Source organism: Notolabrus celidotus, chromosome 19, assembly GCF_009762535.1.
Source record: "Notolabrus celidotus isolate fNotCel1 chromosome 19, fNotCel1.pri, whole genome shotgun sequence".
In the NCBI taxonomy this organism is placed as follows: Eukaryota; Metazoa; Chordata; class Actinopteri; order Labriformes; family Labridae; genus Notolabrus; species Notolabrus celidotus.
In genome coordinates this window covers 16,369,397-16,397,362 of record NC_048290.1, presented here as the reverse complement: position 1 = coordinate 16,397,362, position 27,966 = coordinate 16,369,397, and the positions used below count along the sequence as shown (strand labels likewise).

The 27,966-nt window shown below is 42.0% G+C and overlaps 1 protein-coding gene across 2 annotated transcripts in view; it reads left to right on the top strand.

Moving 5' to 3' along the window:
• Positions 1-27,966, top strand: part of LOC117830956 (WD repeat-containing protein 7) — a 105,617-nt gene that overhangs the window by 58,143 nt on the left and 19,508 nt on the right. For both annotated transcript variants that reach the window (XM_034709331.1, XM_034709330.1), the window contains exons 22-23: positions 3,431-3,544; positions 19,497-19,724. In XM_034709331.1, the coding sequence (XP_034565222.1) occupies positions 3,431-3,544; positions 19,497-19,724 (342 nt within the window). The remainder of the gene's footprint in view (positions 1-3,430; positions 3,545-19,496; positions 19,725-27,966) is intronic.

Here is a 27,966-nt window from a genome sequence, read left to right as displayed (position 1 = left end):
ACACACACACACACACACACACACACACACACACACACACACACACACACACACACACACACACATTTTGACCCTTATAACTGTGTGTGTTCATGCGTGTGAGGCCGGACAATGCTGGGGATTCTGTTTAATCAAGTGTGTGTGAATATGAGAGTGTGTGGAGCCCCTCTCTCCGTCCCTGCAGCCCCCCCAGGATGATTCTCTCTCTCTCTCAAACCTCCAGCTCTGGACTTCTCCCAGCTCTAAACATCTGTCTTATCGTCTTCGTTCATCTGCAGCACATCTACGAAAACGATTGAGAGAAGTTTGGTGTTAGCGTGTGAACTTTAGACGAGTCTCAGTTTGGATTGGCTTTCAAAGAGATTGCTAATAACATCTTTCCAACTCCGTCAAGGTGGCGATCGAGCAGACACGGTACCTTCCTCTCTCTCTCTCACTCTCTGCAACTTCAGCTCGCCCTGTTTTCTCTGTGCTAAAGCCTTTTACACACCTCTAGGAGACCTGAAAAGCCTTGGCCGCTCTTTGTGTGTGTGTGTGTGTGTGTGTGTGTGTGTGTGTGTGTGTGTGTGTGTGTGTGTGTGTGTGTGTGTGTGTGTGTGTGTCTGTGTGTGTGTGTGTGTGTGTGTGTGTGTGTGTGTGTGTGTGTGTGTGTGTGTCGTGAGCCCCACGCTGCGATAGAGAGTGACATTTCCTCAGCACTTAAAGCTGATGGATAAATACAGGTGTCTCCTTTCAAACGCCACCCACTCTACAGCTGGAGAGGACGACAAATTACCTGTTTGATGAAGGTGTCAACAGCAGGGAATGAGTCCTGTGGCTCTTATGCTGCACTCCAGACTGCTTTGACTCAATGTTCCTGCAAAAAAGGATGCCGTTTTTTCTGTATTTAACACATTATAATCCCATATAGTCCATCAGTGTCTTCAAAAGATGGACAAGCATTTCCTTTAGCTTCTGTGCGATGCAAACTGCAACTTCGGAGGAACGGGGGGACAAACACAAGAAAGAATTCTGCAGAACTTCTTGTAATAAATAACTCTAATAGTCGTGTAAGGATGCATTGCATATGTAAAGTCCAGTGTCCTGTGTTTTATAACTTGGATTTGAAGCTAAACAAAAAAGAGAGGCGATCACGCTGCAACTCAGAGAACAAGAAGAGTGCGTTCTAACCAGACGAGTCTCAGAGAGTAGAGCCGAAGAGAAGGAGCACCAGATCCTGGAAGGTTAACAAGGCATGCTGGGAGCTATGTGTCATGGCTGACATGACAAGCTTGACCTTGGAGCAGGGCAGCACGCCTCCTCCTCCTCCTCCTCCTCCCTGTCATCCACCCCTCCTCCACCTCCCTCTTCTCTTTTTCTCCCTCAGCTCCTGCAGCTCACTCGTTCTCATTCCCAGTCGTGGAGGACGGCTGAGTTATAGGCCCTGTGTGTGTGTGTTTGAAGTCGTTTTAACCAGCACACACAGAATTGTTGCCAAATCTGCACATTAGTTTATTATAGAACAGAAATGTGATGTTATGTAGTTATGTGCAGAATAAGAGATTTGTTTTCTGTACTCATGATATGATTTGGTGAAAGTGAACGTAGAGGTTTCAGGGTGTGGAGGCTGGAGTGATGGATGAGTGTGTCAAAGTATTTATTTATTTTTCTCCAGCATGATTTTAAAGAAGTTTTGTTGTAAGACAGATTTGGATTTTGTAGGATGTTCAGACTGAAAGTAAAGCACACTTTTTGTGCAGCTTGGTGGAACTCAAATTATGTCCAAATATTTCTGCTGTGCACGCCTAATAAGAAAGGTCTAAAGCCACCAGCCTTGAGATTCTCCTGATGTTGTGATGTTATAACACAAACAGTCATCTAAACTCTGTCGTCGGCCTCTCATCCTGTTTAAAAACCGGACTTTTCACAAAATCTGCATCATGATTAAGTTATTTTTGCATCATTTCGACCCTATTATTGCAGTAAATCGAAGCAAAATCATTTTTCTTTACACTTTAAGAAGACAGAATTTTGCAAACTTGTGATATGCTACATACAAAAAGGGAAATTCACTAAGACTGGATTGCGGCTGGTAGTAGCACCATAAGTTGTGTATTAATTCTCCCTCTATCTGCTCCATCTTCTGGCACATTGTTCTGATATTACATTGCAAACAAGTCCATGAAGTTTTTTTGCTTTGTGCAGTTTGCCATCCGGCTTACATCCCTGCAGACCAAGTAGGGATTCAGTTTTCTAATGAAACGCTAACAAGATCAGGGTTTAGCATCCCAAACTGTACTGAACCAAACTAGAGAGAGAGAAAGAGAGAGAGAAAGAGAGAGAGAGAGAGAGAGAGAGAGAGAGTAAGAGAGAGAGAGAGAGAGAGAGAGAGAGAGAGAGAGAGAGAGAGGAGAGAGAGAGAGAGAGAGAGAGATGATCATTCCGCCTCAACATCATCCCCTCCTCAACATCATCCCCTCTTCTCGTCCAATCACAGCAAAGCATCAATTATGTTTTAATTAAGTTCAATTAAGTTTCTATCACTTTAATGTTTGAGACAGATAATCAACAGTCGGCCTGTGTAATGGCCTTTCTGTTTCTGTGTGTGTGTGTGTGTGTGTGATGTAAAGCTTCACACGGTCATTATGTTGGGCTGTCAGCAGCGTGTGTGTGCAGGTTAATTGGAACATGAAGCACAGTGTTAACCTGCTTTAATCAATATAATTACACACGGGGTGATTGAGTTTTTCTGTTGTGTTCAGATTAAACTCGTGAACCTGCGAGAGATGATTACACTCTTAATGTTAATGTTGTGTTTATATTTCATTTTCTCCTTTCTGAATCCTAGAAATCCAGCTTCCTTTTAAAAGGACAGTCAGAGTATGTGTGTGTGCGTGTGCATGTACTTGGTGCCTGCCTGCATGCGTGCGTGTGCGCGCGTGTGTGTGTGTGTGTGTGTTTATGTCTGTAATGAATCAATTAGTCTGTTTTTCCACAGATTAGCGTGGCGGCCGTTGCAGGCTCTGTTACCTTTAGCCGCTTCATTCATTAGCGCAGCACCATTCATTAACCCTGCTGTTAATGAAAAGCCTCTCTTAATTGGCAACGGAGAGATAAAGGCTAAATGAAAACACTAAATATAGAGGAGTTTGTGTGTGTGTTTGTGTGTGTGTGTGTGTGTGTGTTCCCTTTAATTCTCCAGATAACAGGAATGCCATATAAACCTTCATTAGCTTCTTAACCAGGACACTTAGCAAGTTAATGAGGATCACAACAAAACGTGGGCCCACCATCTGTCTTTAAGACTTTCAGAAAATCAGGATCTTTTTAAAAACTATGAGAAATATAAGAATAGATCTATTTTTGATTTCTAAATACAAACCCTGTGTATGAAAAGAAACCTAAACCCTGATTTTTGATATGAATTTTCCGTCTCTCTTTCTCTCCTCAGCTGGAACAGCCACCGAGCCCTCCACTCCGGCCCCGCCTCCTCCTGAGGTTCAGCCAATAGAAACCACAGCTCCTGCAGAGGAAATGGACGTAACGGATGATGACATCACCGCAGGTAGGAACTAGTTACATTCATTCATTTTACCTTAAAGCTTTAACAGTCTTCGATTTAAGAGTGTGAATGGATCATTTTAGCTCGGTCTTTAATTTAACGGACTCTTGGAAAACAAAGCTCAGTGTCGTGATGGGAATTTGATTTTTCCAGAAAAAGTCAGCCTTTTTCCAGTTCACTGGTTATTAAAATGATGATGACAACTTTCCAGTTTTCCAAAAGTATGATAGAAATGAACCTGAGAAATAATTGAGATAATTACAGCGAGCAATGAAAGCAATGAAATGGACATACTTTTTAAAGATTCCTGACATCAAAAAACTGCATTTTGAATTTAATTTGGCTGATACGTCTTTCTTCAATACAGCAAATCTTCCTTCCATCATAAGACCAAATCACAATGTTTGTTTACAGACATTTTGGGGTGGAAAACCTTGAAGTGGTGACAAAGAATTTATTTAGGAACCAATGATGAGTTTGACAAATAAGAGCAGTCAGACAATGGTTTACTCATGAGACGAGTCTGGGCCACCTGGATCTGGTCACACTCACTGTAGTCGTTCCTTGTGTTTCTAGACCCGCTGCTGCACACTTAAAGCTTGGTTTATACTTCTACACCCAATTGGTGCCATAGCCTATGCCATAGGTCTGTGTAGCCCTGTTCCAATGCAGATGCCTGCACATATAGCCTGATATGCACCTCCTCCAAAATTGTAACAACACATTGAAGCGACGTGGACTGCAGTACACAAGCATGCAGTGGAAATGAAGAGTTATTCTTACTGCACATGAGGGTCTGAAATCTTGGAAGCTTGTGCTCATACCAATAATTGGAATGTGTAGCAGATAACCGATATCTGCAGATGTGGTGAGTAGCTTGACACCCCTCAGCCTCCTGTCTCTTAGTAGAGACTGTGTCAGTGAGCAGTCACTGCTCCTCACACGGGGCCTGGATTAACTTCGACAACTGAGTTTTTTATGTTTACAAGCGAGTTGTACCGCTCATATTTCACCTGAAACTTACTGTGAAACAATGTGAGTGTGTGTTTGCTTCATGAAATGAATGAATCATTCCCCCTGTGAGCCGCGAGGCCTCGTCTGGTTTCATATTAGAACATTAAAAAATCATTTTTCATCTACGAGCTGCAGAACTCAGGAATTCAGCTCTGCTAACTCAGCGTGGGTTAATCACACCGAGTGTGTAAGGCCGGCGTTCTGTGACCTGTGTAGTGTTAAAAGCAGTGTGGTGTTTAGTGTAAAAACACACACACACACACACACACACACACACACACACACACACACACACACACACACACACACATACAAACACATGATAAAGGTGAGAAACACTTCTCAGAAAACGACTGACACCTGCAGTACAGGTGGAGAAAACACACCAACACACACTTTTCCAGTCCATTTCTCTTTTGTCACATTTACCTGAAGGTTTAACGGTGACAGACAGACAAACACACACACACACACACACACACACACACACGCACACACACACACACACACACACACACACACACACACACACACACACACACACACACACACACACACACACACACAGGTGGATCTGCTGCAGGCACTGACACACACTGATACTGATACAAAATATAACTTTAGGATGGTATGATTGACTTGATCGGCTGTGTTTTGAATGCATTTCATTTCTCAGTCAGTGCCTGTGATCTTAGCACTCTTTTCATTGCCTTTAGATAAAATCGATTATTGAAGTTTTAAAAAGATTTAACTGAATTATTTTAAAGGAAAATTACAAATCATCAAAATAAACCACATAAAAACATATAAAATGTCTGAAACATGGTCTTCCTGTCTCTTTCCGTCCTGCTCCCTCTGTCCTCCTCTCAGACTGGTCAATATCACAGATGTGTCTGACGATTTATCATTTCTCCCAGCTCATTTTTCTCCTATTGACAGCTCTGTGTTTTTTCACCCCATTCAGTCTCAGCAGTATTAAATCTGTTAGTAGAATCCTCAAACTCAGAGGAGAGTCTGAATCTTCTCTGCTGTGGAGGAAAACAAACTCATCCAGTTTCCAAACTTTTCTGCTCTTAGACTTTGTGTCACTGTCGAGTGGTGTTAAGGGGTGAGGATGTGCATGAAGCAGAACCATGATCACTGGAGTGGACATGTGCTATATGTGGGAGTGACTACGGTTACAGCTTCGATCTAAACATGTAGGGGCAGAGACGACCTTAAAGGCTTGATGGTCATGTTTCTGTTTCTTAGAATTTAGACACGATGCATCCTGCAGTCTTGCTCAAACAGAATCCACATTTCATTTTGAACTTGGAGTGCAATCATTAAAAATCTTACCTTATTTTAAGTTAAGTATGTTTTAGGGCTTTTCTCTTGCCTTAGAGGAAGACAGGAAAGGTTTGTTGTTGAAATGTCATTGAATGAAAGCAAATTTGAAGCAAACAGAGAATTTTAAAACAGACACTACTTAGGGAAGCAAAAGTGCAGCGGACTACTTTCGTTACTTTCGCTAAGAAGTGCTCTGAAACTGTGGTCGTGGGTGCTCCAAGCCCAAAAAACGCCTTTGTGGACACAGCCTCTTATAGTGCAACACAGAATTATGCATGTGGGCTGTAATCATTCCTCCTCTCTACAGTAATGGAAAAAAGGGGAGGAAGAGATTAGAGGAGTAAAAGGAGAGAATGAGAGAAGGAATTGAGGAGAGGAAACAAAAAAAGGAGGCGTTCAGAGAGGAGACAAAGGAAAGGACAGAGATGTAGACAGCAACAGAAACACTTGGCCTCAGGCTGTTTCAACAGCGATAGACTCATCACCTCAGCCTACTGTCTCCCCTATCACACACACACACACACACACACACACACACACACACACACACACACACACACACACACACACAGAAATACACAGAGTTTAGGATACGCAGGTGACAACAGTTGTTGCTCGGTGCCTCAGCTGCAAAACCTCCCAGACCAGAGATGATACACGCACCCTCTCTCTCTCTCTCTCTCTCACACACACGCACACACACACACACACACACACACACACACACACACACACACACACACACACACACACACACACACACACACACACACACACACGTGAACCTGTGTGTGTGTGTGAAGTAATTATGACAGCAGCAGTGTCAGGGGATGTCATTAGGAGCCACAACCCTGACTTACACACACACACACAAGCACACATTTCTCAGTCTCAGTCACTGCTCCGACACACACCCACACACTGTTTTTATTGAAATCTCCTGACATGACGGATCATAAAGAATAACAAATGTCCTTCATGTTGTTTTGTTGTCAATGTTACGACACACTGGCTGTTTTTTCGAGCCATGATTACATTGGTGACTCTTGTGTTCAGTTCAACACGACGTCTCTGCAAACCTGATCAGATCCTTGTTGAACGAAAACATGATTCTGCTCTGGAGAGGAGATTGAAGGACGATCTCATCTCTGCCTATGATGGAGGGGCCGACCCCAGGGAGGTCAAAGGTCCCTGCTGGACAGAACACCATCGCCCCCTCACTCGCCCACTCAAACACACACACACACACACACACACACACACACACACACACACACAGACACACACACACACACACACACACACACACACACACTTTTTCTCTGAGCTGTCAGGCCTTTTGTCTCTAAGATTAGGAGCCTTGAAGGCGTTTTCAGCTCATCCTTGCCGCCAACGGCACGTGGAATCAAAATCTGGATCATCCTTGTAGAATAACTCTCTGACAGCTCTGTGTCTTGTTTGTTTGTGGAGGTATAGAGTAAAGCAGTGTCCTTTTGAGGGGTCCCCACCAGCACAGATAGAGGTCAGATGTCAAAGGTCACACTGACCCTCACCTCCCGGTGTCATTAGCCCTGCTGTGATTTGGTTAGCTGAAATGCTAGCCTCCCCTGCTAATCTAATCCCAGAGCCTGGAGGTCGTTTGGGTCAGATCACATTTCTCCTCAGACCTGATTGAACTTATGGAGAGATAAATGGTCCGAGCTGCGACTGATTGTTTCTGATGATTGTGTCTCTTGTGTTCCCCGCAGTGAGGGACCCAGCTGGTGTGTGAGAGAGTTATTGTGTTACAGACGGAGCAGTGAAGTTATTGTCCAGATATCATTAATGTACAGGAATGTTTTTCTGCTGTCTCTGCTGAAACAACAGAAGAAAGAACCGCCTACTGTCATATAATGTGAAGTATGGTGTATGTGTAGTATGAGATGGTAAGATGTGCTGAGGTTAAGTTTAATCTGCAGTGTTTTAATCAAGTGCCGAATCCCAACAAATGTTATCCTCAGACTCTTTGCAAACAGAGCAGGTCTAGACCGTACTTTATGTTCTATTATTAACAAAGACCCAACATCAAGACAGGATAAGATCCAGTCCCATCTTACAGACAGGACTCAGTCTGATCTCATCTTAATCCACCATGAGCAGAGACCTTTGCAGCATTTAGCAAGTTACAGTGGCAAGGACAAACTTCCTTTAACAGGCAGAAACCTCCAGCAGGACCAGACTCATGTTAGACATACATCTGCTGAGATCGTGTTGGAGAGAGGGATAGAGGGAGATGAGAAAGTGAAATTGGTATATAATATACATGGTTTGGGGCACCATGTCATCTGCTGGTGTTGGTCCACTGTTAACTCTTTTCGAAAGAGGCAGTTTCAGGGCCGCTTCGGAGCCGGCACTCAATTGAGAACCGTTTTTTACGTGTTTTGACTGTGAGTGAAGCGGCTCCTGGCCGGGAAAACCGGTTCCAGAGAGGCTCCAACTCCTTGCTGGTCTAGGTTTCCGCCATTGTCCTGCAGCAAAAAAATAAAAAACACTAATGGATTCCAAGGCAAAGCAGTGGTTGGCCGAGGAGACAAGTTGCTGTTGTCCACCATCGTTGTTGTTATGAGGCAAAGTTCACGGAAAGTAGCGCTGCTAGGAAAAGTGGTCACGTAAATCTGAGGTCATGACATGTCTCTTCCACGGGCTCGAGCGGGTGGAAAGACAAACGGGTGCCGTGTTGGTTTATGGGTTCAACCAGCTCCGAAACCAGCGCGAGCACCAGCCCGGAACTAGAACCACGTTCACGTTGGTTGAAAAGAGGTATGTTTTTTTTTTAAGTCCAGAGTCAACGCGGTTTGCATTTCATGCTTCCTTCTGCAGGACTTGACACCTGCCCACACCGCCAAAATAACCAAAAGCTGGTTAAATGACCACAGAGAATTTGATTCATTGATTGATTGAAAATTGATTTTCTGTGAAAATAAATCACTGTATTTATGTCATGTAACCTGGTATCTAACCACAAGTCAATGTCCATGGACTGCCATGACTTTTTTTAAATAGGGATCTTTTTGGAGTCCAACAGGCCTTGACCCAAGCAGATATCTGTCTGTTTTAGTGCTGCAGTATAATATATTTCAGTATATTTTTACGTTTAAATGTTTATTTCGTTGTTTTCTTTGTTTTATTGGACAGTTACTAAGTGAATGGAGATTCAGGTTTCATGTGGTGCGGGTTATATGTGGTTTTATAGAGGAGTCTTTTCAGTGACGGATCTAAAAGTTGAAATCTGATCAAAAAACTGCAATAAACATGATTGAGACACTATGTACACAAAAACAGAAAAATGAAACGCACTAAGATTAAGTAACCTTTAATACTTCTCACCTCAAAAATGAACGTCACCATGTTTTCTCTATCTGTCTGTCTGTCTTTTATTCACCCACACACATTCACACTTACACTCCCGCACACACACACACCTGTCTTATGGTCGAGTGGACAGTGCGATCATGTGCACATGAAGGGGGGATGGGCAGAGTGTGTGTTTGTGTGTATGTGTGTGTGTGTGTCAGGGTTTATGAATGTGTCACAAAGATAAAGCACTGGCCTTGGGGTTGTGTGTGTTCCTGTGTGTTTGTGTATGAGTGAGTGAGTGTGTGTGTGTGTCAGTGTGTGTGTGGTGCAGCCTGCTCATAGTGTGAATGCAGATGTAGATGGAGAGCCAGGGAGAATAATGAAAACTGGTTTACTGACTGGATTTCTGGGTTACATGGAGAGACTGACTGGTTTGGTGTTGGACTTGGTTGTTGACTGACAAATTTTCCAAGTTGGGTTAAAATCAGCTCATTTCTCAGTTAACTCTTCATCACAAGGCATCCCTGTTTTTCTTCTTTTGCTTAGTCGAACATACCCTGGTCACTCGAACCAGGACAATTTAGTCCATCCTTAATTTTTTGTGCCCTGTATCGTTCAATATTTTTTATTCTGCAATGCATTTTATATAAGTTTCTTAACACAACGATTAGTTGTGCTCTACCCTTATGTCCATATATGGTCGCTTCTGTCTCCAAATACTGACCCTACAACAACAGACTGCCAAACCAAAGACCATAAGCTGTTGTGACATTACCTTTAATAGCATATCCTATCCAAAAACAACAAGATGGCAAAGTTCAAAAAGCCAGTCACAAAACAAACATCCATACCTTCACTTTTTTATACTGTGTAAGGATTCAGTCTATTCCCATCTTTATTTTTATTTTTCTTTACCGTCCTCAATGATTCGGCTCAGGAAAGCGTTGAGTTCAGGTGTTCTCAGATAATTTGTCTTTTAACCGCCTGCTGTTTGTAATCCAGCAGGATTACCTGTCAGACGTCTTGAATTGATCCAAAACTTCAGACTTCAAAACAACAAACTGTAAATCTGTCATCAAACTTCTTCCTTATTTCTCCTCCATTTCACAGAAGAACGACAGAGAAACAACTCTCTTCTGTTTGCTTTTATTTCAGGTTGGTGTTATATGAGAAACGGCTGCTCTCCTCTCCTCGACCCTTATATCCATTGATCTTTTTGTTGTTTGTGTTCGGAGAAGAAAAGAAGTTAGCACAAACACTCCAATGTCACTACTTTGAAAACCCAAATGGGAACGTTTTGCATTTGAACGTCCATTTTTTACATGAAAGCTGCGTTAAAACGTTACACTGTACTCTCTTCTTGCCCCTTATAATCTCCTCTCCTCCCTTCTCTTTGTCTTCAAATGAAGCTTAAATAACTTTCAACCCTTTCTAATTCTCATAAAGCAGAGATGAAGTCAGATCTCTCCTTTTGCTTCGATTCACCGGTCAGTAAGACGGGACACTGACTAAACCATGCTGTCTTCCCTGACACTAATTCCGTCTTTATGAAGCAGCGATGTGATGCAGGCTGTTCTCTGTCTCTGCATCAGAGTAATTAACATCAGGTACGATTGTTCAGTCCGTCACATTAGCAGCATGAAGCTGACAGCCACTCGGTTGGTTATATTAAAAACCTGCCCCATCCTGAATTAACCTGCTGCACAAACACATTGTTGATAAGGGGGATGGAATGAGATCTCAGGCTTTCAGTTTTACCAACTCGAGCCTTCATGCACTCGAAATGAATCATGGCATGGGTAGTCAAAGGGTTCCTACATGTGCTTTCACTGCAACTCCACAGACGTTATCCTATTAAGGGAGGCTTAAAAATGAAGCACCGAACGTAAGGAAAGAGTCAAACTTTGCTTTGTGAGTAAATCAACAAAAGCTTAGACCCCAGTGGAGCAAAAAAGGTTGCATCCTTGACTTTTCTTGCACTCCCTTCATGCTTATTTGGTGCATAACTTCAGAAAATGTCTTATGGATTCTTATGATGTTAGATAGATACCTGAGTCAATCGGATATTGTTTGCATTGGAAAAGTAATCTTTTAGGTGATTTTTGCATTGTTTGTAAGGTTAAGCAGTAGAAAAAAGACAGAGGTCTGATTTGGGTTGTAATCAGATCTGATAGAAGGGTTGTGTTTGGTTTAAATATCATGTTGACTCAAATGTAAGTCAAGTTTTTTTCTTGAAATATACGCTACCAGTCAAAAGTTTGGACACACCTTCTCATTCAGTGGTTTTTATTTATTTTGATTATTTTGAACATTGTAGATTAATACTGAAGACAATAATCTGGTTTTACCATAATATGGATTACAACAGTAGTCGAATAGGGCTATCGATTGTGTGCTAACCCTACCTCTGAACAACACAACTGATGGTCTCAAACACATTAAGAAGGCAAGTCATTCTACAAATGAACTCTTGACAAGAAGTAGAAAGCAGAAACAGCCGTTTGAATCCGTCTAGTCTCTCTTACAAACTTGTGTCCAGTTTATTTGTTGTCTCCCATGAGGACGCCCCCTGACTCCCCCCTCACCCCCCTCCCTCCCCCCTCACCCCCCTCCCTCCCCCCTCCCATTCCATATCTAATTGAAGCATTGTTTCCAGCGAGCGCAGATAGCTCCTCCGTCTGTGTCTTAAGACGGTAAAATACACTTAACCTTCAGATGGACTCGGCCCGCTTGGAAGGGCAGCCACCGTTTCAGGACTCAAATCTTTTTTCTCTATCAACTTAATCGTGTTTTTCAATTATTTCCCCAGATTTTCTGTCTCCTGACATTTGCTGTAAGGACAGTGTCCCCCCCCGTCCCCCTTTGACTGCCCCCTGACTCCCCCATCCTCCCACAGCTCTGTCACTCTTTTGTTTTAGGGAACTTTTCCTGTCATCCCACAGAGTGAAATTTCTCCCATTAATCCTCCTGAATTCATTTTTTAATCTTTTTTTAACTAAACTTTTTCTCTCACCGTCTGTCGTTAACTTTCTCTCCCTCCATCCTTGGTTCTCACATCAGTTTCCTGCTGGTATTGATCCCCTCCCTCAGTCCCTGGCGATCAGGTTTTACCAGTCTCCCATTGATTACCAATGGAGGCAGAATCAGGGTGCATCATGGGAAGATTGTGGGGCTGTAGCTCCAGAGGGGTGGGAGTTTTTTGGTTTGATTTCCTCAGCAGGGGGACTGAAATACAAGATGTTAACATTTCTGATCAAAAACTAACTTAAATATTTATGCAGTTAATTTATCACACTTTTAACCCATTACTGACCATCTAATACATTTAATATGCTCAGGAAAAATCCCACAAATTGTTTTCTATTTTAGGGATTAAATAAAATGTCTGTGGAAACTGAAAAAATACATAGATATATATATTTTAATTAATTTCAACGGTTTAAAGCACATATTATCAACATTTAAGGTTTCATTAATCAAATGATACCAAACATGTTTTTTTAAATTAATTTCCCCTTGAGTTTGTTCGGTCTTTTAGTGCAGAGGAGCTTTTAAACGTGTAATCACCGGAGCCTGTATGTTCACAAGTTTCTTTTTCGTTGTTAAAAAATCTGAAATCCTGACGTCCTTTGTGTCTATTCACCAAAAATAGTACAACAGAAATTGATGAATGTAAAAAAAAAAATACAAGGCAATTAAAAATACTGAACTAAGAGAGAGAAATCAAAACAAATGTAGCTCTTGGATGTATTGTAAGTCGGCATATTGTTATTAATTAAGTTAAAAACTGATTAATTACGTCCTGTGGTCGTTCATAATTGGACTGGCTTTTCGGGCCTACAGTAATAAAAATACTAATAATTAATCTAACCAACCCGTAAATCTGGAGCCAACTACCGAGGGTGACAGTGGTTAAGCGACTGAAAGCTCTCATCCCTAATCACCAACAATCACAATGATATAAAACATGGAGGACATTAACTTCAGATTTAATCTGCAGTGAAAGTCTTTCATTGGTGATTCCAGCTGTGATGAACCAGGGCAAAACAAAAGAAGAAATCTAACGAATTAAATTTTTTGAAAGCAGATAAGTGGTCAGGGGAAAAAAAGTCTCAATTCATGAAATAAATGAAACTCTTTGATTTGTTTGAAGTGTCACTAAATTCAATATTGATGATAGATGAGCAGCTTTGATAATCTGGATGACAGCAGCTTGTTTAGAGCGTGGAGTTAATTGATAGAGAGCTGAGACCCAAATTGAGTGTGAGTGCGTGTGCGTGTGCGTGTGCGTGTGCGTGTGCGTGTGTGTGTGTGTGTGTGTGTGTGTGTGTGTGTGTGTGTGTGTGTGTGTGTGTGTGCGCTGCCATATTGATTCCTAGTCTTCAAACACAGAAATCAGCTCTTTCTTTCATTGTTTATCTTTTTTTTAAACTTTACCTCCCACTGATTTGAGTCTCTCTCCTTCCTTTGATATGTTTTACCCTAACCTCCCTCCCTTTCTTCTTTTTATTTGTCCTCTTTCTTCTCTTATGTTCCTTTTCTTCTTCTTCTTGATGTCTAGTCTTTTCTCTCTGCGCACCTTTTCTCACTTCTTAGAAATCTTCTCTTCATCTGTCACTGTCCATTTGAGCTTTTAACAACTTTAAAGCATGCCCAACTAGACTTTTCCCCCCTAAATATATATATATATATATATATATATATATATATATATATATAAAACGTGTGTATAAATAGATACAATTTTAAATAGCATATAAAATCTAATGTTCAAACTGTTGCATTGCATTTATACATTAGAATATAACATAAATTAAATATGCTGTTCAAACTGTTGAATTGCATTTGTAAATTAAAATATAAAATAGATAAATGAATAATAAATAAATATTATAAATAATAAATATAGAATATGATGTTTAAACTGTTGCATTGCATTATAAACTGAAATATAAAAAAATAAATAGAAAAATAAATGAATAGATAAATAAATGAATAAAGAAAATATGATGTTCAAACTGTTGCAATGCATGTTTAAGGAATACGATAATATATAAATTAAAAGGTTTAAAGTTGATTTTATTTTAGGTTTTTCATCACTGAAAGAGTTCTCAGCCTTCCTCTTAATGTTTCATATTTTTCCAGTGAATGTTCAGACTCCACAGGTTGCTGCATTACACCACCCTGCCCTTTTTTAAACAGATTCCTTCCTTTATTGATAATGTCATTTCAGCCAGAAAGCCTTTTTATTCTGATCCATCCGTGGGTTTTATGAAGATTTAGCCGAGCGGCGGCGAAGGGAGCTCGTCCATCCCCCTCTTTAGTTTATTGGGTTACGTTTGGGAGCAGGTTGGCCAACAAATAGGATTTAGATACAATGTCATTATAATAGATCTGCCGGTTGTGAAGGAAGCCGATCGATGGGTTTCAAAAATCAATCAGTGCATCCACAGAGCAGGTACGCTCGGACAGGAGGTGATGCTGCCTGACCAGAAAACATCTCCAGAATGAAGGAGTTCATGGATCTGAAAGCTTTTAAAGACCTTAGAGAACTTTTTTTTACAGTTGAGTCACTGTCCAATTAAAAGTTGTCATTTAATGTGTGACAGTTAAATCTGTCTTATTTTATCTCTTTGAAACTTCAGAATCTATTTTAACTTAGCAAACATTTTGAATTTTGGATCTGTGAAATCGGAAAAACTGAGAAGTAAATTATATCTTGTGTTTGTTGATAACAGAACATGTCGTTGCCTGTTCCCTGAGCTTCTGTAGTTCATCGTAAGCTAAGACTTCTCTTCAGACAGGTAAAATGTCAACATGGCTGCCTGCTGTTAAAAGAGTTTAAAGTTCTGCCCCCCACCCAAAAGGTTCCTCAGTCATTCAGGAGTGTTTCAAAATCTCTGAATCTAACCCAAACCACTGACAGCTGTGAAGTTTGCCTTTAAGTTACAGCAGAAGAAGAAGCACAGCACAATGAATCCATCATTTCAACAAATCACATTCAAATGTATTTAAGTGTGGCTGTGGCTCAGTGGTATAGTGGGTTACTGTCATTTAGAGGGTTGTTGGTTGGATCCCCAGCTTCTGCAGTCAGATATTTAGGCAAGACAAATGTGCTATAATGCAGTCTGTGTGTCATTTTTTTATTTCAGTCCAATATTTTATTTTGAAACATCAAAAAAAAATGAAATGAAATATGACGGAAGGAAACTTAATACAAATTCTGTTAAAAAAGGATGGGGGATGAAGGAAAGAACATCACCAGAGAACACAGGTGATCATGACAGCAAATTAAGTGCAACAAGAAAAAGAATGGATGTGAAAAAGATGGGTGATAGAGAGCTCTAATTGATGAATGTAGACTCCTGCAGTGTTTAATGTTTAATTGGTGAGTTTGATGCATGTTTGGGTTGGCGTTGCAGGTGTGATGTCAGTCCTCCAGTCTTTTGGTATTAAAGCTCACAATGTGTGGAAATGAAGTGACATTGTTCGACAGTGATTTGTGGGCTTTACGGTGAAGTTCTAGTCTTTTCAACAAACAGGAAAAGTAATTTTTGAGTCTGATAAAAATGATCATTATAAACTGTAGAATCAGATTTTTATTATAAAGTGAATGCTCTAGTAAAAGTTGTGTTTTTAGATTAACCTAAAACAGCAGTTGTATGTCAGTTATTAATGCAACAATGAAGTCGTTGGATGAACGACTTATCAAGAAAGAATCCAATGCAATTAACACATTATGATGATAACACCACTTTATCAACATAATGTGATATATCAATAATTTAAGAAATGTTATGCTACATCTATATAAGACATAATATTATGCTTCCTCAGCAGTTTTTCCTCCACTAAGTTTACTTTTTAAGGTCTTATTGAGCTTATTTTGGTTCATGCTTGAGGATAAATCTTAACACTGTTCCTGCAAATGGTCATATTTATTTGTTTGAACATTGAGAAAATACCACTGACCCTGCAGAAAGCTGTGGCAGAGCATTGCATTTAAACAAGCGTCACTTTTCCTCCACTCTCATTGATAAGAGCACAAAGAAATGAACACCCTTCGTTGAGTTAAGGTGCACGCTCAGCTGTTTGGACCACGTCTGATTGTAAGAAGCCTGAAATCCACAGAGAGTCTGAACTTGTCTTTGAAACTTACAGCTCTCCCTCCGTCTGAACCCATCCCTCTCTCCACTCTTCCTCCACTCTCTCTTTTTCCTGTAAATCTGAACTTTTTAGTGATTCTAGTTGGGAGTCTATCTCTAATTCTGTTATCTACTGGCCCAGTCTGGCCCGGGGATGGATGCCATCTTTAATCCATTTATCAGAGCCGGCCGCTGGGCCTTCTTCCAAATGACAGCTGGCCTTTAGCAATCTCATTATAAAAAGCACCGGGATATAGTATGGAAATATAGGGGGAGGGGGTCCTGACTGAGCGGGGTCTAAAAAATGGACTGAAACAATGAAACAAACACAGAATGGACGGAAGATTTCACATATTTTTGAGCTTGGTAAAAAATATTTTAACTTGAATTTATTTCACTCAAATTAAAGAATCAGAGCAACTTCACAGTGACTCTTTATTCTTCTTGTGTTTGACACATTTATACCCTGATTGAAGTTCACCATGAAGGAGATTAAAGTTGTGTAAAGGTGTGAACTTGAAGTTAAATCCTAACACCAAGTTTCACCCGTCCTTTCAGGTGTCTCCTCTATCAGCTAAATGATATATGTAGCACTGAAGTAAGATTATTAGAGAGAGAGAGAGAGAGAGAGAGAGAGAGAGAGAGAGAGAGAGAGAGAGAGATCATCCTCTAGTTCATCAAGAATCAGGCAATTTGAGGTCAATGCCAAACTTTGATTTAGAGTCTTTTATTTTCTGATACATATAAGGTTTTAACAGTATCGTCCCTCGCTTCTTTATTCTTCTTTCTTCATAAAGCTTTCATTATTTTCTTTCATCCTCAGTTCTTTTGTCTATTAAAGGGTTGTTACGTCAATTAGTGCAGATAATTCATCGTTAATAGAGCCAAAACACGTGAAGAGAAACCTGCGCGAGGTTCAACAGGAAGTAAACACAGCAGAGACCGAGCCTTTCTATTCATCACACCCAGTGTGCTCACTCACGCCTACACCTCACTGACACTTTGTGTGTGTCTGTGTGTGTGTGTGTGTGTGTGTGTGTGTGTGTGTGTGTGTGTGTGTGTGTGTGTGTGTGTGTGTGTGTGTGTGTGTGTGTCCGGTCTGTGTGTGTGGGGTGAGTGCTTGTTCCCCTGTGATACAAATCCATAATAATGCTATGCTCGCTCATCCACAGAGAGAGAAAATAAGAAATAGAAATCTGAGGGTGGAGGCAGCGGGAGGGTGTGTGTGTGTGTTCAAATGTTGTGTACACACACACACACACACACACACACACACACACACACACACACACACACACACACACACACACACACACACACACATTTTCTGTGTAGTCCTTATTGGGCCTTTGATCAAAGGTGTGTAAGGAGCTCTCATCTCCTGCTGCGATACTCATACAGACACACACACTTATTGGTCACACACACATTCATTCATTCCTCTCAGGGCTGCAGTAGCTTCCCACTGTGTTACACACAACACACAAAAGAGGACACACCCACACACACACACACACACACTCTCACACACATAACAAAAGAGGCTCTAGTTGCACGTGTCCAAAATCCTTGCAGAGGTCTGTGAACATGACCGTGTGTGTGTGTGTGTGTGTGTGTGTGTGTGTGTGTGTGTGTGTGTGTGTGTGTGTGTGCGTGTGCGTGCCTGCGTGTGTGTGTGATTGCACTGTGACTAAAGGCTTTCAGCGGGACAATGAGACGTGTGCCTGCGTGTGTGTGTGTGTGTGTGTGTGTGTGTGTGTGTGTGTGTGTGTGTGTGTAAGTAATGGTTAATACTGGGACAATAGAAGTGTGCCTGTTCAGTTGTTATCGGCTCACAGGAGGCTCACAGGCCTGCTGCTTTTAAACCTCCATTCACAAAGAGGAGGAAAAGAAAGACATGAAAAAAAGTCCCTCACACACACTTTCGCTCCTTTCAGCTGAAAGTCCCTCAAAGTGTCAAAAGAGGGGAATAAACAGAGCAACATTTTCTATTCATCTCTAAGTATAAAGTGCGATGTTATGAAAGCTCAGCTGTAGAATCTGCAGACCTGGGCTTCATGTTTTTGCTCATATTTTTGGGTCCAAATGAATAAAACACACAAACAGAGGCTTATTTTGAAAACCACAAACAGTTGAAAGATCGCTCCTTCTTCAAAGCGTGGATTGGTTATTATTTTGTGTATTTATGTGTCACAAAAACATCTTGCTTGGTCTTAACTTATGGTTTTGAACCCCAAAACAAAAATAAAACAACCGGCTTAAGAAGCGACAGACTTGCATCTCCTGTTTTCTGCAAGATAAAATTGCTAGAGGCGTTTTTCAACCGGAACTACGTGCATTTCGACCAGTGGACCCAGGGTCTAAATTCAGTTCAGGGGTAGATAATCCCCCCCTAAAGAGCCTATGCTAGGGGGGTAGTACTTTTCGAAGGTCGCGGGACTTTCGCGGGGCAGGGCCTGCAATGCTGAACGTGTTTTATTGACAGATTAACCGCAGTGTTTTTATTCCACCCACCGTCCACAATAACATCACACACATCTGAGATTCACTTGATTTCTCTTTCTTTCATTTGTTTTTATTTGTTCTATCTTTTTTGTATGTGTATGTACTTTTCAAAAGAAGAAGCTGTGATTCTCTTGATTTAGCAGCTTGTAACAGTAGTCTTCTCTCAGACCACCGTGAATGCGCCTGTCCCGGTGTTACGGTTTTATAAGTGACCCTGTAATCTGGAGACCTTCAGCTGAACGTGTTTGTGGAGTTTACAAAGCTGTTGAAACACAGAGGGAGTTCCTGGGAATGCAAACTAGTTCAGTTTTTATTCAGATTCCAAAATATCCTCAACAGATATTTAATGATCCTCTAAAGACATTTATGAGGGATGCATCTGGCTGAAAGTCGGCAGTTAACTGGGCCGATGTTTAAACCAAAACACCGGTCGATCTCTGCCACAGCTTTTTAGTTCCGGGTAAAGTAGTTCTGGGGGCTAAAAGACCCTGAAACTCTTGGTCGAAATGCATCGGGTGACGATACAGGGCTCTCGGTCTTGTTGAAATCGAGCTACCAATCGAGCAAACACAAAGTCTTGGATGGACAATATTGATATTCGTTATCCGTCTCTTTTGCTCCTCCAGGATGTCTCTCCAACCTTCCACCAAATGCCAAGAAGATCTCCAACTCCTACGAGGAGCGCCGTAAGCAGGCCACTGCCATCGTGCTGCTGGGAGTCATCGGGGCCGAGTTCGGAGCCGAGATTGAACCTCCAAAGGGTTCTGTGCGGGCTCGAACTGGAGGTCAGGCGCCCGAGGGCTTCGGACTGACAAGTGGAGGATCATCCAACTACTCGCTGGCTAGACACACATGTAAGTACAGTACAGAGATCACACATTCTTTGGTATGCTGTATTTACATCCTGGATATCTTATGAGTACTCAATCAATCTTTATTTATAAAGGGCCCAATCACAACAAATGTTATCTCAAGACTCTTTCCAAACAGAGCAGGTCTAGACCGTACTCTATGTTCTATCATTAACAAAGACCCAACATCAAGACAGGATAAGATCCAGTCCCATCTTACAGACAGGACTCAGTCTGATCTCATCTTAATCCACCATGAGCAGAGCACTTTGCAGCATTTAGCAAGTTACTCTGGCAAGGACAAACTTCCTTTAACTGGCAGAAACCTCCAGCAGGACCAGACTCATGTTAGACACACATCTGCTGAGACCGTGTTGGAGAGAGGGATAGAGGGAGATGAAGAGAGAGAGAGATGATAGTGGGGAGACGGATAGTAGTAGTTGTAGCAGCTGGAGTCTGGCACGTCCACAGCAGCAGAGATCCAGAGGAACCTACGAGACAAGGGAGCTCAGGGACTCCAGAAAGGTCTGTGGTTAGTAGCTTTAATGGGACAGGAAAAGTTACAGTAAGAGACAGGCAGAGAGAGGAGAGAGAGGGAAAGACAGGATCCCAGTGTGTCAGTCTAAGCCTATAGCAGCATAACTAAGAGCTGGTCCAAGCCTGATCCAGCTCTAACTATGAGCTTTATCAAAAACGAAAGTTTGAAGCCTACTCTTAAAAGTAGAGAGGGTGTCTGCCTCCCGGACCCTGACTGGTAGATGATTCCAAAGGAGAGGGGCCTGATATCTGAAGGCTCTACCTCCCATACTACTTTTAAAGACTTTAGGTACGACGAGCAGGCCTGCATTTTGGGAGTGTAGTGTTCTAGAGGGGTAATAGGGCACTATGAGCTCTTTAAGATATGATGGTGTCTGACCATTAAGAGCTTTATAGGTCAGAAGAAGGATTTTAAATTCCAGTCTAGATTACTAGAAGTATGACATCATGCGAACATGTTGTAGTTCAATATGCAGCTTTAACTGTTAAAGTGTCTGTTCTGTGGAAGAACCACAGCAGCCAATCACAACTCAACCTCTGACCTTTAGACAGAAACGTTCGGTGGTTCATGTTGTGGTCCTGAATCAAGGTTTTCCAAACTCCGAACCATGAAACTGACAAAGTAAAAACTTCAGTGTTGGATTAAAGGTGAGGAGAGGGATGCCATTGATTTTCACCCACCATGCTTGACACCTTAAGGAGCTTGGCGGTAACTTCCACACAACCTGACACGCGCACGCGCACGTGCACGCACGCACGTTCGCACGCACGCAAGCACGCACGCACACCCAGACACAAGCAGACACACACACTCACTGAGTCCAGCCTGTGCCACGCTGTGCCTGCAGCGTTGGACCTTGGTGGGCATCAAACCTGCACTAAGCAGAGCTGCTCTTCCATCCCGCTGCTCCTGTGCTCTGATTGGCTGCCTCGGGGGGGGGAAGGGAGTCCACCCAGCGACAGGGCCTGTATTCTCACTGATAGGCTGTGGAGCGTGAGGCTTCTTAGTCAGACTTCTACACGCGGTCAGCTCACCTGTGTGGACTCACCGGACACTCACACAGAAACCACAGAAACCCCAGAAGCTCAGACATCGGGTGGAAAAACTCCAGATTTAATTGATCCCCTTGAGTTGAGCTCCGCGTTCTGCAACCTTGAAACTCAGGCCAGCTCTCATTACACTGTTTAATTTTTTACATTTAATCTAATTGACCAAACCTCAAGTCTCAAAGTGTTCAGTGTTAAATGTTGTCTTAGCTTCAAGCGATCGCAGACTGAGTAAAAACACTTAAGTGGTTCCCTAAGGTAGACTCACCAGTGGCTTCAAGAGGCTACTTTAATTCTTTACTTTCATTTTAACTCAAAGAAGACTAAATATTAAATGTAAGACACTTATTTGACATTTTTCACAAACACATTCACACTCTGAAGGCAAAGGCTGCTTTAAAAAGTGCCAACCTGCCCATCAGTAGTAACTTGTCCCATGTGGGTTCACTCATACACCATTCGAATGATCGTTCAATAGATGCCAATGATTATCGAATAGTATTTTGGTTTGAAATGCCCATCCCTTGTTGATGTAGTAAATGGAGATAAAGTTGTATGTAGGCTGTGTCTGGTTAAACTGACATATAACCACTCCACGAGTGTTTTCTTACCCTTAGACTTGTTGGTTAGTCCCTTGGAATTTGGATCATCCATAGTTTTAGTGTTTCCTGGAGAAGAAGGAACCTGAACTGATAATTTGGCCATGAGTAAAATCTTCTGAGTGTTGAACACTACCGGCCATTTTTAGTCCCAGTTTGTAAAGTTTGCATAATGTGACAAAATTCTACGGGTTTCTCAGCTGATCATTTTCATCTTCTTTTAAATGATAGCCTTTGTATGTATGCAGACCTTTCCCGAGAACACTCAGCACACAGGAGGCAACTCCTTACCCGAGTCTTCAAAGTGACTGCACCCTTAAAAACATTCTCCTCCATCTCATGCTGCCTCCTCTTCAGTTTATCCTTTTCTTCACTCTGTTTTTTTTCCTACTTTCATTTAGTCTGTTGTTTTTCTCCCTCCTTCCACTCTCCATCTCCCCCTTCTCCTCTCCCTGTTATGAAATTGAAAGATGGATTGGTTTTGTTGGCGCACGATGCCATGTGTGATGAATGAGAGCTGTCCCAGAGAGAGGGAGGGTACAGTGGTCTACACAGCTGAGTATAGATTGATGTTTTCATGTGGTGAGGGGAGAAATGCATGGAGAAAGGAAGGGTACATGAGCTGCAAGGAAAGGAGGAATGGAGGAAGGACAGATGATGACAGAGGGAAGGTAGGATTTTGTTGGACAGGATAAAAGAGACTAACTGTACATCTGTGTCTCTGGACAATAATTCTCTCAGTAAATGTCAGAATACCTGGAGCCCCCTCTGAGGCCTGCTCACCGTGAACAATGGCATTTTTAAACATTCATGAGAGCTGATTGGAAATTGAGTTTTATTTTGTGTTATCGAAAATTGAACAAGGATGAGCAGACGGTGGAAAATATAAAAGTCAGTGCTGTGGATCAGACCCAGCAAATCCAAACGTGTCGAACACAGAGGCAGTGTTGGGAGGGAGATTCTCGAGGTTTTACACCTGAGCCTCTTTTTTTTTTTTCATGTTTTGGTCCTAAAAGACTGAACAAGGTGCTGAAATGATCTGGACTTGCTCCAGTAGTTTGCGTCTCCTGGCTGTAATTTACTCCAGGGAGGCGTATGCATTCTCTCATAGTAGGTCCTCTCAGAGTTTTACCCCAGACTCCACTCACAATACAAGTTAAACATTCAGATTATGAGAGTTGACGCAAGCCACTGCGTCAGTTTGCTAAGTTAAGTTTGATTGTTTGACTTAAGTGTTTTAAGCGATTAGTTTAGATCCCGCACAGTGTTTATCCAAACCACAAGAACTGGCAAACAAATGATGCTGATTTCAGAAGCTTTGTCTCAACTTTGATTGCAAACCATCATACGCTCTGCAACGGGCGCCGACTTAAAGCTCTGAAAGCATAGAATAAGCATCAAGAAACCTAAACTTACATTTTAACTAATGTAACTCAGGTTGGTAGAGTCCACAGCAGGACAGATTATTGTGTCGGTCTTGAGCACACTCATGATTATAAAAAGCTCAGTGATTGGTCTCTCTGTTCCTCCTCTACTCTGTGAATAGAGTACACACAGTGCTGCAGGAGCTGCATTCGTCATTTGAGCTTGCAACCATTTTATATTTTGTTTATATTTTTGGCCATTGTTTGCCTTTATTTAATAGGACAGCTGAAGAGAGACAGGAAATGTGGGGAGTGGGAAGACATGCAGCAAATGGCCAAGGCCGGGATTCAAACCCACAATAGCTGCGACAAAGACTATAGCCTCTGTATATGGGGCACACTTGGACCACAAGACCACCTGTGCCTCAGTCATTGTATTTAATGATAACAAATTATTTGATAGTCAACTGCTGCACTTAGCGCCCCCTAAAGGCCTTGAGCACTCTGGTTGTGAAGTCTGGATTTGCAGCGTGTGTGTTTTGCAGATGTTTTCTGGTTTAGTGTGTTTTTTTTTTTTGTCACAACCCAAAAAGCAGACTTAGACAGGTATTGTTTCCCAAAGTTTTAATACAGAAGTGCAGGGTGACAGGATAGCTGGTGGTGAACAGGCAGGTGAGAGAGGAAGGTGGCTGAGCTGGATGCAGATGGGTCCTGGAGACAGGAAAAGCAGGTGTCAGGTGGGTTGAAGGCAAATGGACACAACTGGCAAAAAGCTACGCAAAAAGTTATCTGACTAAGAGCTAGACTTACAAGCCGTGTGGGCACAATGATCCAGCAGGGACTGGATGTCAGTTCAGGGTTCTAGGCAGTGGTGATGTGATGATGGCTGGCAGGATTGCTAATTGCAGATCCAGGTCACAGAGGAGGAATTGTGACATTTTTGGATTTGCATTGTTGTCTTATTTACATTTGTTTCTGCTTCTGCAGCATTTTTTTTAAAATCTGCATCACTTCAGCATTTGCAGCACATTTCTCCTCATGAAGGTCGTCTAATCTTGTCGGTTATGTAACTCTGCAGCCAGCCAGCAGGGGGAGCGCCAAATATTTGGTGTCACCTTAGAGAGCTGACACATTGTCCATTGTTTTATACATCTTTTTAATCTTTTATACTCTCTTTATTGCTTTCCATCAAGAGAGCCTGTCAGTGCGTGCTGCTTTGTCATACAAGTGCACTTCATGTATAATTCTTTTTTCTACACCTCCTTTTTTCTTGTATTTACTTCCACAACAAACTCAGCACCTCTCCACGGCTCTCCTCCTCTGTCTTTTTGTATTATGTTTGTTTTTTCCCTCTTTCTGGCTCCCTTTCTCTGCAGCCAGTCTGATCCGGCTCTCATCCACTAACCAAGTCCCTCACATTGATTTACCTTCACCTCTCATTTGAGCTCAAACAGAGGAAGAGAGAGTGGGAAAGGAGGGGTTGGGTGGATGGAGGGAAGAAAGTAGAGAGCCTGTTAGCGGTGGACTCGGCCTGCTAAACTTTGGACGTCACTGATCTGTCACTATTTCACACTCTCTACCTCCCTTCCTTCCTTCCTTCCTTCCTTCCTCCTGTGCTCCCTTCTCCTCCTCCCTCTGCTCTAATCACCTCCTCTGTGTGTCAATGTGACATGTTTACTGCGCTAACTAACAGCTCATTACGGCCGGCTGATGCTTTGTCAATAGCTGTTGGTTCATTTGGGCCCTGGCCTCCCTTAAACAAAGATGTCCGCTGTGAGAAATGGACCTTAGCTGGGCCTCTCTCATTCTCTCCTGGAAGGGGGAGGGGCTGCAAATTCAGAGTCTATATTCAGCCAATTAGATCACTCAATGCTAATGGTCATCTATAATTGTCCAGGGAAAGTTAATGATACCCTTTGGAGCGCAAATGAGGCCGTAGTATTAAAAAATCACACCCTCCTGCCCACCCACAGTCACTGTCACTGCTCACAGAGCTGAACTTTGACCTCATGGCCTCTGAGGCCCGTTCGTTTTAGGGGAGGGGTCGACAGGCTCAGTGTCTAAAGAGCACGCACACACATTCAAACAATGTCAGGGATTTGAATTTGACTGGTGACCTGGTGCCCGCTGACACCTGAATCATACCTCTCCTCCTCCTCACTCCCACACAGTCACAAATGTGTTTATTGATTATCAGTTTATTTGAAGCTGCGGTTCAGATCGTCTGAACGAGGAAGGCATTTTTGGTAATTGCCTGAAACATACTGAAAAAATCTGGTCTGTTTTGGGGAGTCTCCTAAAGGGAAGAAGGTTTGAATTGTCTTTCTATGGGATGGTTTCTCATTGCATTCAGAAAAGTCAGCAATGTGCCGTTTCTGTGCAGCTGTGTAGCTCTTTCCTGGTACCATTTGCAATCCTGTTAGCTCCCAGTGCAGCAGTTGAGCTCAGCCTAGGGTAGATAGATAGATGTGAAGTACAAGGGGCATTTTGCCTCCATTGTTGTCTTGGTTTCGACCGTAGACTGAAGTCCCGGGTAGATTGTGCAAATCAGGGCAGGGACCTATGGAGGGAAAAAATTAAAAAATGCACTACACCACCAGACCAGTAGAGGGCAGTAAAACAAAGCAAATGCCATTCGTCACAAATTGCACCATAGAAGCAGACGGACAGGCAGGTATCAATATGAGCAACACAACAGTTAGCCTGTTAGCATGAAGAGACTCAGCTGGCACTGTTTTAGATCATGCTATATCTCATCACAGATGGATTCACTGAATCAACACGTGAGAGGAGATAAGTGCGAGTAGCAAAGACTTCTGACACGGCTTTAAAATCCTTTTTAACTCAAAAAGTTGTGGAAGAGATCGGCCGGTGTTTTGGTTTCAACAGCAATCCTGTTAACTGGAGACTTTCAGCCGGACGCATCCCGCATAAACGTCTTTAGAGGATCATTAAATATCTGATGAGGGTATTTTGAAATCTTAATAAAAACTAAACTAGTTTGGATTCCCGAGGACTCCCTCTGTGTTTCAACAGCTGTTGTAAACTCTACAAACACTGACACGTTCAGCCGAAGGTCTCCAGTTAACAGGGTCACTTTTATTACCGTAACCCTGGGACAGACGCATTAACGGTGGGCTGAGAGAAGACTACTGTTACAAGCTGCTAAATCAAGTGAATCACAGCTTCTTCTTTTGAAAAGTTCATACACATACAAAAAAGATAGAACAAATAAAAACAAATGAAAGAAAGAGAAATCAAGTGAATCACAGATGGGTGTGACGTTATTGTGGATGGCGTGTGGAATAAAAACACTGCGGTTAATCTATCAATCAGACATGTTCATTATTGCAGGCCCTGCCCCCCGAAAGTTCCGGGACCTTTGAAAAGTACCACCCCCGATGCAGAGGCTTTTTAGGGGGGAGATTATCTACCCCTGAACTCAAATTTAGACCCTGGGTCCACCGGTCGACATGCACGTAGTTCGGGGGTAGAAATATGTGCTTGGTCAACACCAGCTGCTACACCAATGTGACATAATGTTCAAAATCTAGTCTTCAATTAAGAGCATGTGAAGATGTAATAAGATAAATGAGAACTTAGAGAGAGCTGAGTGATAGTATCTTTGTGCTGCTTATTTCAGCACCATGGACAGAGAGCAAAAGCCCTCTATGGTCTTCTAAGAGGAAAACCTTTTCATTAAACGGTCTGTTTCTGGTATCCTGGTGAACTTTAAAGCTCCAAGTTGTGACGTTAATATTAAAAAACATAGAACTAGTGTCATGATTGAGATATTAAAGTTCAGATGAGTGAAAGTAGAGACTAAATCAGCCTGGAGTCTCAGATTTCAGTGACAAACAGACCATTGACTCTGGAATGAAGCAGAAATATTTGTTGATATGGAAGGATGTGTTTGATCCAGGAGTATTTGATGAGTGATTGAATATTACTTATATAAATAAAAGGAAGAATAGAACTGAGAGTGCGATTGATTTCTCTTGGTGGTCTTGATGATTTGTAATAATCATTACCTGGAGGTCAAAGTTCATCCAACCCAACATGACTGTTGATATTTAGAGTCCACTCTTTGTGTGTTTATGTGCACATGTAAAACACATCTGATTGATTTTAGCTCCTGCTCATGTTTGTTTAAAAGCTGAAAGGTCAAAGTGCATCACCCTATCACTGATTCAGTCACAATACGCTAACAACACATTATCTACATGTATGATCCTTCCGTGTCAGGCATTATCATGACTAAAAGAGTTACACTGAGGCACTGAAGTTTTAGCCACCATCCCCCCTCGTCCTCCCTCAAACCCACACCAAAGCAACATTACAGTCCCACAAACGTACATATATTGCAAATACAAAAATCTCATTTAGATCTAGAAGAAGAACAAGAAGCAGTATTTTTCAGACCACAAATAATTTAAAGAAAAAACAAGCTGACGTTCATTTTTCAGTGACACAACCAGGCTTGGAGATTCGTGGATTGGATTGGAGTTGGTTCCCAAAAGCAACATAAATCTTTCAGGGTTAGACCTCAGTGAGACTCACAGATGTTTTGCTTCTTTTACTGGTCTTTAATAAAGAGTTCAGAGATCAGTATTTGGTGGCATAACTCAGATTTTTAACTGCAGCTTCCTTGCATTTTGGCATTGCTGTTGGTTGGCATTATACGACTCTTGATGCAAA